Source organism: Atta colombica, unplaced genomic scaffold (genome assembly GCF_001594045.1).
Source record: "Atta colombica isolate Treedump-2 unplaced genomic scaffold, Acol1.0 scaffold105, whole genome shotgun sequence".
Classification (NCBI taxonomy): domain Eukaryota; kingdom Metazoa; phylum Arthropoda; class Insecta; order Hymenoptera; family Formicidae; genus Atta; species Atta colombica.
This window is the reverse complement of record NW_017259190.1, coordinates 533,526-543,736: the sequence shown is the minus strand read 5'-3', so window position 1 is coordinate 543,736 and position 10,211 is coordinate 533,526. Positions and strand designations below refer to the sequence as shown.

The 10,211-nt window shown below is 39.4% G+C and overlaps 1 protein-coding gene across 1 annotated transcript in view; it reads right to left on the bottom strand.

Moving 5' to 3' along the window:
• Positions 1 to 269: 269 nt before the first annotated feature.
• LOC108688388 overlaps positions 270 to 10,211 on the bottom strand; it is a 45,025-nt gene continuing 35,083 nt past the window's right edge. Inside the window, exons 6-14 of the mRNA XM_018194637.1 lie at positions 7,372 to 7,491; positions 5,606 to 5,775; positions 5,159 to 5,355; positions 4,098 to 4,228; positions 3,630 to 3,819; positions 3,345 to 3,542; positions 775 to 2,793; positions 576 to 679; positions 270 to 487 (exon numbers count right to left, since the gene is read on the bottom strand). Of these exons, the coding sequence (XP_018050126.1) occupies positions 270 to 487; positions 576 to 679; positions 775 to 2,793; positions 3,345 to 3,542; positions 3,630 to 3,819; positions 4,098 to 4,228; positions 5,159 to 5,355; positions 5,606 to 5,775; positions 7,372 to 7,491 (3,347 nt within the window). The remainder of the gene's footprint in view (positions 488 to 575; positions 680 to 774; positions 2,794 to 3,344; positions 3,543 to 3,629; positions 3,820 to 4,097; positions 4,229 to 5,158; positions 5,356 to 5,605; positions 5,776 to 7,371; positions 7,492 to 10,211) is intronic.

Here is a 10,211-nt window from a genome sequence, read left to right as displayed (position 1 = left end):
CCGGGTAGCTGCTCGTCTGCGTGTGCAACGAATCGATGTTACGTGAAGGTAATGATTGACAAGGCCATTGTAATGAAGGACTGCGATTAATGCGGGTTACTGCCGGCATCACCGCATTTTTTCAAAGGTCGCCCCTGCGATCGTTGACCGCCGTTTTAACAAATCCCGACGTGATCGGTTTAATGATCGAAATTTAAAACAAAGAATTCCTTAGCAATTATTTTTATCCTTTCTGTCATCTTCATACACGAAAACTTTAAAATGTATTTTTATATCTTAATTTTACATACGTTTAACTGCATGATGATCTGATTGTACGCCCAATGCCATCTCTGCCTCGCCGTCATCTCTGGGCGTTCCTTCAATTGCGTGGGTACCGGTGCGACCATCCCGAGAAGTTCCTCGTCGGCTGGTGGCTCTGGCGGACTTCTCGGCGGAGTGTCCATCTGAACGCTTTCATCCAACGACGCCTGCTTTATTATACTTCCTGAAATTGAGTCAGCCAATCGATTTATTAGCAAGAAAATGTTAAACAATGTTGTATTTTTTAATTAATAATTAACACAATATCTTACCGCGTGGACTTTCGATATGTGACAACGGCGGAGTCCCTTTGTATTGATCGACCAGTGAGTCCTCTCGAGAGTTACGACGCAAGGCTTCCTCATCTCGTTCGTATCTTTGAAGAAATAAAAAATTTGTTTACACATCCAAACTGATATATCAGAGAAAGAATATTATTTACAATTATTAATTATAATCATAATTTCGTACCTCTCAAGAGATTCGTCCCGCATTTGATAATCACCGTTCACAGTGTTGCTCAGAACGATATCACTCTGATCTAGCGATTCCTGATCCTTGAAGTGACCACGTTGATAGCTCTCCGCTCTGGAAATGGGTTGTGGCGCGGTAAAATTATGCCCGTAATTGCTACCTCGTAGATCTCTCTGCTGATATGAATCAGTCCTGGTGAGAGGCGGTTTGAATCCTTCAGTGGTCGATGAAAAGGAATCCTTTCTTTGCAATTGAGCGTACGATCCTGTATGACTGTAAGAGTCTTCGGTGTAGTTATCCGAGACATAAGAGTCTCCTCTCGTGAGTTTCGGTTTCTGCGAGAGCGTTGATTGAGAAAGCTGATTCTGTTGATGCGAATCTTTCCTCTGCGTTTCCTTGGGAATAATTTCCGGATAGTCTTCGTCCTCGATAATATCCTCCTGATAGGAATCTGTTCTGGCCAATGGTCGTTTTCCATTCACGATGTTCGTGGTAGTGTGGACCATCGCAGTGGTGGTTACGTGATTGGCCGTCACATGATTCACCATCGTTGTCGCCTGTGATTGAGCAATGCTCTGAGGAGACTCTACCAAAGTACCGGGCGCGGGACTCGAGTCACCCGCTGTCGAATACTCGCTGTATGCCTTCTTAAGTTGATTGCTACCGACAGAACTCACGGCGGTCTCGAACGAGTCCTTCAGCTCGTCGTCCCTCGATTCGAGCGAGTCCGTATTCTGCTGGAGAAGCGAGCTGGTCTCACGCTTACCGCCAATCTTCTTTCTTCTCGAACTGTTCTCGAGTTCGTTCTCTTGAGACTGATAGAGATATTCTGATTCACTCGATGGATAACCATTCGTTCTCGTCTGACCTCGTGGCGTAGTTACAGATAACTCAGGCACTTCACTCTGTCTTCTGTCCGTCACTGTTGATGAATCATTTTTATAATGTTGCTCCTCAAAAGATCCTTGATACGAATCTGGATATTCATCATATGACTCTTGATAATCTTGATAAGTTTCCTGATAGTTATTTTTATATGTCGTAGGCACGTCATTCTGCTTACTGTACGGCGTTTGATAATCTACGAAATCTTCCTGCGGCTGCTTTGTATAGGATTCTTGATAATTATCCTGCGATGTAACAGGCACTTGATTATATGTCTCTTGATAAGTTTTCTGATAATCGGTCGACGTATTAATATTGTACTGAGAGTCATACTGCTGCGGCTGATACTGATTATAGGTGTTCGTAACGTTATTTTGATCGTAAACGCTCGTCGGTACGGTAGCATAATCATTATATTGCTCCTGATATACAGCTTGTTGTTTGTAATCCGACTGCTGATACTGAACGTTGTTCTGATTAAAGCCCATTTCGTGAAAATTGTCCTCGATTACCATACCATCGGGCTTGTCGTACTGATTCTTCGCCTGATTCGCGTACTGGTGATCGTTTGCCTGGCTGGCAATTGGATATGTCGTGTCCAGATACGTTCCCTGATACGCCTGAGTGTTTTGCTGCGCGTAAGGTTGTTGATACTCGTCCTTGTACGAGTTCTGTTGCGCATATAATTCCGTTGGCTGCTCGTAGCTATTTTGCGTATGTTGTTCTGGATACGACTGACCATATTGGCCATCGACCTGCGTTGTGTAATCATATTGATTATCTTGATTTATTTCAGGGTATCGAGTTTTGTTAGCGGAGTCGGTCTGGCCACTCTGCTGCTGACTGTAAATGTTCTCCGTATATGTGTCTTGCGGCAGATTGTCCTGACTACGATAAGCGTAATTATAATCCTCGTTATAATCGGATTTATAATAGCTCTCCTCGGAGGGCGTTCTGGTCTTTGGCAGTTGTCTGCTCGGCGTAGCGGGCAGAGAGGCGAGCTTACGGCTGATCACCACATTGCTCGGCTTGGTCGGGGTCGGAGGTAGTTTCTTACCGGTGCCGCCCTCCTGCCGCGACATCGGACGTTGCTGCGGCTGCAAGATCTTCCGGCGACGAGTATTATATCCGCTTTATAAAGAATATCAAGCAGAATCATTACATATATAATATATTGTATGTGTCATATTATATTAAGTATATTATTTAATGTACGCGTTTAGATATCATTCTTTTAAATTTAATCCTTCAGTTTTAATTCGTTTACTCTTTAATTTTTAATAATTATAGTTTTAACCCCCTTTAGAGCTGACAGTGGGTCATTCAATTATAAATCTCTTTGTTAAAAATATCAAATAATTCAATTTTCTTTATGTCACATTAGCTCAAATTTAGATTATTCTTATTAAAATATATTTATTATTAAAATTTATTATTAAAATATATTTAGAATTCATTCCTTAATCCTTCTATACCTTATATAATTATATAATTTTGATTTCCTGAAATTAGTTTTTTTTAATTCACATAAATGAAATAGGTTTTACAGAATCAGTAATTGTGTTACAGATTTTGGCATCAGCTCCGGAGGATTAAATCCCAACGCTTATTTATAATAAAATTAGAATTAAATAAAAAAAATCTAATTCTAAAGCAAATTAAAGCATTCTATAATGACATACTTATAATCGAGCTCTTCCGATTCGTAACTACGCTGTCTGGTAACGGTGGGTCTGTAATCCGGTCGGTGTATACCGATGCTCGAAGCCGGCCTTTGCGGAAGCGTCTTTCTGTTTCGTTTATTTTCATAATATGTATTTGTTCCCAAAAATCGTTTCCCTCCACTATCCCACTGTCTGTCCTCATCGTCCTGACCATATCTGCAAAGAGAGAAAGAGAAACGAAGATTCAATTTTCCCTCCAACTTCATCGTTTTTCTTTGTGACATTTATTGGCGCCGTGCTTACCTCTCATCCTGATAGACGTATCCCGTTATGGTGTCGTAGTATTCGTTATACCTAATATCCGTCTCACATTCCGGATACGTGGCGCTCATTTTACCCACCCTACCATCGCTGCTATATCCATCAGCGTAATACGAATGATCGTCGTATAGAGTCATTTGTCTCTCCAGAGAAGGTCTTCTGTACGGAATTGCTTAGAAAACAGGCAAAAAACATATACACTTGTCTTCATTTTTGACAATACATGATAGTGAATATTCAATAAAATTGAAAGCGAATGGGTATAATTAAAAATATGCAGACGCATTCAACGCATATTTTATTTATTGTCACATAATTGAGCATAGAAATCTGAGATTCCGTGTAAAGTATAAGGATAAAGGAGGAAAAAGAATAAACGGAAGATGTAAAGAGAAAAATGCTAAAAATTTTATTAAATAATTCACAATGCATTTAATCGGGGCTTAATACCTTTTCCTCTCGATCTTCTTGTAGTAGTTGTCGTGTTATTTGAATAATATTCAGTATCGCTATAAATTCTCGTATCATCAATCCTTGTGCCATGATAATCATATGTACCCTCGCTGTACCAGCCGTCTTGGCTGAAAGCATGAGATAACGATCAAAATTTTTTGATTACATCAAAACGAAGGAATTGAGCCGAGTATGAGATGACTTATGATAAAAATTTTTAGTTGATTTTCTTGAATCAGAGATCAGCTGCGATTACTAACTGCACCATGCAAATGCCTGTGAATTGCCTGTGAATTTAATGCTTCAACTTGCAGATTAATATAATAATTAATATGTCTTCAATTTAAATAATGTATATTCTATAATATATATTCCTCTCATAAAAATTCTTAAACTATTTTTACAGAGACAAAGCCACGTGCAACTAAAATGTAAGCCACGTAAAACTATCAATTAAAGGCGTGAGTCTCTTATTTTTCTATGTACGTCATTAAGGCAAAACGAGTGCTCGGCGATGATGGCCTACATTATAACGAACGGCTCGCCCGACGTAATCACTGTTACGATCGATGTGTTTGCAATTGCATACGATTAATTGAGTGCAACGCAATCACAAGCCAACCTAGTGTTGCGATAATTCACGAAGTGCCGATTGTGATATGCACGGTAAGAACAAAACATGATAAATGAAGTTGATAATCGCGTATGCATGAGTGAGTGTGCTGTAGAGGTTCACTGAAATTCTCACGAAATCGCGCGGTCGCGCTCGTACCTGTCCTCGTAATCCCACGTGTGCTTCCGTCGTCTGAATCAGGCAAGAAAATAACATAAAACGATTTTCTTCCGTCTTAATTAATGTAAACTTAACAATAAGGACTATGCGCAATTGGCGCGTAAATAGTAAGAATGCTCTACATATTTTTGTTTTCGCATAAAACAACGTCATAGATCATTACAGGAATCACTAAAATGTGTTTTGCTCTAATATCTTATTATTGATGTATTGCTGAATATACTAATTAGGAATTCCTCGCAACCTCTCAATGCGTCTATAGTACCTGTATTCCTTGTAGTGCTTCGGTCTACTATTATAGAAGAGTGGCTCGGAAGACTCTGAAGGTTGCTGCTGGGTTTGCAAGTACCGCTGCGGTAGACCATCCTCTGGATATGGCTCGTCGTATCTCAGACTGTGACCTGAACCTCCGTAACTTCCGTAATTACTAGGTGCCAACCTTCCTCCGACAGTGACTGGAATCTGGCGACGTTACTCTCATATAATTTATTACCGCGTAATTAAAATGTCGCTGATGGAACAAATGGATTAGAAAAGTCAATCATTCCAGTAACATAGTGCAGTTAATTTTAAATTTTATCATTAAATAAGTTGTCATGTTATTGAACATTATGTCAAAGGTTATTTAATAATTAAATACGTGAGAGGTAGCTGGATATCTAATACGTTTTTAAATCTTCTGTGCAAGAACTTTTCTGTCGTCGATCAATACCTGATGATCGTCTCTCTCGTAACTATTTTCTCTCGACGTTTCAAGGGACCTTTGAGGTGTAGCCAACTGGTTAGCCGCCGTACGAAACTGCGAGGCCGAGCTGTTCGCACCCTGCCCACCTACTGGATAATTCAAATCCGACGTGTAGTCAGAGTCCTCCGAGTATCCCGCTGAAAGATGGATTACTTATAACGTATTGGGAAAAATGATCGAAGGAACTGGAGTGAGAGACTTTAGCGACGCCTGATATAATGCCCTGACAATTTTGCATTGGGATATCGGAATCGTCGCCTCGCTTCTGCAACGTTAACGGAAATCATTTTATTTTTCCTGCAGCTGAAGAATATTAAAAAACAAAATACAACTGAAAAAAAGAAAATAAAAGTCATATTTTGACCAGAAATGCAAATTATTTCTTTCAATATCCGCTAAGTTCTATTTTTCAGGCCTGCCTATCAGAAGACAAATCGTACTTTGCAAAATTTACGTTTACATCAGAATAGTGAGTTGACGATTCACGTTCGTTTCCCTGAATAAAAGAGGTGAAGTCAATTCTTCGTCGTGACGATTTCGCAACTTTCTATAGGCAGAATTGGTCGATATTGATAGAATCCGGGAACTGAAGTGGTGCAATAGCAGGAAGCAAGATAAGTATAGTTAACAGCCATGCGACAAATTAATCGTCATGTAGGCACCATTCCGATTTTGTTTTTTTTTTCCATTTTTTAAGTCTCTCGTGTGTGTCTTCTTTTCTTCCAGAAATTAGGACCGATAGGAATGCAAATCATCGTACGAAGGGTATTATGGATACGTTTGCAAGAACATAGAACGAAAAGGTTAGACACCGATTTATTTAATACAGAAAGAGAGCTAGTCTGCTTGCTGCATGCCTTCTCATAGCTGTTACATGGGCAAGGGGTTGCTAGAAAGGGGATAACAACAGGGTGGTAAGTTACCGACGATACGTCGATAGCTGATAACACATATGAAAATGGCGTCTTGTATGCCTGTTTTCTTCAGGGTATATCACGCTACATACTCTCCGTGGGTAAAAACACGCGATGTACGGATGTATCGCCGTTTGCCAATTGCAAAATAGGAACCAGCACGGAACCAAATTGATTTCTCGCATGAAAAAACAAGGGCGTAAAAGTTTTATGACTTACTCGGAAGTAGCGTTCAAGCGAACGACCTAGAAAGCCACGGTTTCTAAAAATACTGCAAGTATGTCAGACGACCCGACGTGTGGATGAAAGTGTCGTGTGACGTAGGCTGCAGCAAATTAGCGCTCGCGATGTAAAATATTACAACGTTACCGCATGACAAATCGATCTTCTCGCGTATCATGTTTTTTCTCCTCGAAGAAACAAAAAAAAGTGTAACGATAGTAAAAGATAATACAGAAGTGTTGCAAGTAGTACAGATGCATTATAAATCAGTCGCGCTAAGTTCATAGACAGTGAAAAATACGCGTAGTGAAATAAAAATAATCAAATATCTGCAGTTTTATTTTATTACTTTAACTCTATCAAAAAATCGATTTTTTGCATTCACGGCTAACATCGGAAGATACGTATACGTTTTGATTACTCGGATTCGTCGCGAATTAAATTTCCACGAAAGAAAGAAAAATCAATCCTCGTGCATATCGCGAGCGAGCGTGCCGGATCAGAGACGAAATCGATCGGGAACTGGTTTCTCTCGCGCCGTAAAGAGCAATTTGAATAAGATATCAGCCATCTAAACTGTAACTTGACTGTACTTACAGTGGCCTATATTGTACAATATCTGCCTTCGTGCCTGTTCGGCCCGCGCCTCCTGGTCCATCATGTTGTTCAGCATTTCCAGCTTCCTCTGCAGATCGGCCGCATCCGCGTTCTCGGCGTCTTTCGAAAAGATAGATATCGATAGGGAAACAGTTAATCGCGAGTCTCGATAATCTGACGTCTTCAATCGATTTTGTCATCCTAAATTTACTTAGATACGTACTTAGTTCTCGTGAAAAAGAAAAGATGACTAAGTCATAAACTGCTGCATGTATCGTGTGTCTACAACAATGTTTCGCTAATATATTTAACGAGCTCGTGATCAAAACAACTATACAAGAATATTTACATTTTGACAAAATGTTATAATCTCTTACATAATCGTATTTGTTACTGTTTTTTTCTAATTTAAGATAACGTATCAGAATGTGTCCGTTTGTCGTACTTGGGTGTATACATTGCTCGAAATTGCACGAATCTCGGTAAGTGGTCTAGAAAGAGCTATCTGCCTCGCCAGATTGCTCTGTATAAATAATATCAACTCTCAGCGTTATCCTTCCCTTCCCTCCCCCCTTCCCAACCCTTTTCTCTCTTTCTCTTTCTCTCTTTCTCTCTTTCTGCACTCAATCATAATTACATATTGAACCAACAAACTCTCCGAGGATGGTTTGCAAACTTTATCAAACTGCGACAACGCGCGACTCGCCATTTCCAGAGAGCTCAGACCGATTTATTACGCGGCTACCTCGCGAGCTACTCCATTTCCAGCCAACAATTTTACTACTTTGACAACGTTAGAAGATACTCCCCGGTGAGGAAAGAAAAGGACGACCATCCCTGGCGTTTACTACACGCGCGCACTAAGTGCATCAGTTTCTCGTCCCGCCATCACGCTTTCCACCCAGTCCCTAAGGGCAGTCTGCTGCTTAACTAGCACTTCGATCGGTTACTTAAAACATGGTGGACATCTGGATGAAAGTACCATCGTACAAAGTACTCTTACCCTAAATTGAAGTATGTTTCAACCGAATAAAATATCTTCTATATTTTTCTCGTGACATTTTACAATTTTAATCATTATATGCAAGTAAGAAAATGTTCTTCTTACAAATTGTCTTTTCGTTTGAGAAATAATTAAATGTCGCAATAATGTGATTTTAGCACACATCCTTTGTATTTCGTTTCTTTACAGACTTCATGAGTGCGGCTCCTTTGCGTAATTTCTGTTGAAACTTGAATACAATCCGTCACTGTATAAAGAACATGAGTCAGCCATATCCATTTACTTTTCTGTAATTAAAAAAAGGGTCAAGAGAAGAGCAGGTCATCTCCCGAGTGCCATCCTTTGCGAACTATCAGCCGCTGCCGGTGTAAGTTTTGGTCCTACCTCAACCTCAGCTGTATATCTCCACCCCTTCGGTGACCCTCGTTATTCGCCCTATAACCACAGCCGGCGGCTCTTTCACTCGCCTTACGCGCCAACTCGGTCGTCTCCTCCGCAAACACGAAGAAAAAATAATAAGAGAGAAAAAAGGCATATCCAGCTGAGTGCCATAACGCGAGAATTGGAAAAAGATATCTTGCACTTTCAACATGTCTCCCTGCTGTCACGTATTCCCGCCTGGACTGGCGGAATAAATGTAATGTCATAACCGTAGACGTTGGTAATGGCATAATAGTAACAGCTGGCCACCCATATATTGACAAACTTTTAGAGACAACCGTGACGCTCATCGCAAAAGGCGGTCTTCTCTTCTTCACTCCGAAAGTACTTTCTCTATTTCTGCTCCACTCGCTATTTTCCTTCTTCCTTTGTCAGACGTCACCTTCGAATGGCTAAATTAAGGACATTGATATCGATATCGCGGTCAAATATAATTGGAGATAAGAGTTCATGTACTGTAAAGTTTGATACACAGAATGTCTTTCGTATGTGCTTTTGCAGCCTTTCTTTATCTATATTATCCGTTAAATTTTTTATATTTTGTTATATGCGTTATTTTGTTAATTATAAAATATGATTTCTCTTAGATCGTCTACGCAGAGCAACCTTCCGGAAGAAGAGAAGCAACCGTACTTCTCGTAGATTCTCAAAGAAATGAAATAAATTTTTACACAATAAAGAGCGCTGAAATCGTAGTTCCCACCCTCTTCGTGTTCTCTCGGCGCTTGAAGGAATTATACCACATTACCGTGCTTCTCAAGTAGATTTTATTGATTCTTTTAGCGACTTAAAGAATCATTTCAGCTAACTTGAAATAGGCATTTGACGTCCCACTGGTAAAACGATTGGAAAGATTTTCCATGTCAATATAAAACATCTAAAGAAATACTTGAAATCTTTTCTGACATCTCATCGTCATTAAGCAATTATGGAATATAATAAAAAAGATGTTATTTATAATAAATTTATAATAAATTTCAATAGTTTTAATAATTCATTTTAGAATTCAGAGCAATACATATTGTTGAATTAATATTAAATTTTTAGAAATTTATTATTCATCTTATTTTAACAGAATTAAATTCATTATATTCCCATCATAAATATATCTAAATAATTAATTATCCACAATACTATTTCAATCTTAAGATATGGAATTGTCTGAAATAACATCAAAGTGAATTCTTGTATTTCGTTCTAAACGAGGCCTTATACACTGACAAGTGACGATTTACTGCCGAGTTAAATCTCCGGAAGGTCGTCTTCGTCCTACTCATCACCCCTCGTCGCTTTTATCTCTAACCTCGTATATCCGGTCTACCTTTTCGTGCTCGTCTACGTACATAACTGGACGGAAGCATGAAATTAGTCCAATTTAAATAACACGAAATAATTA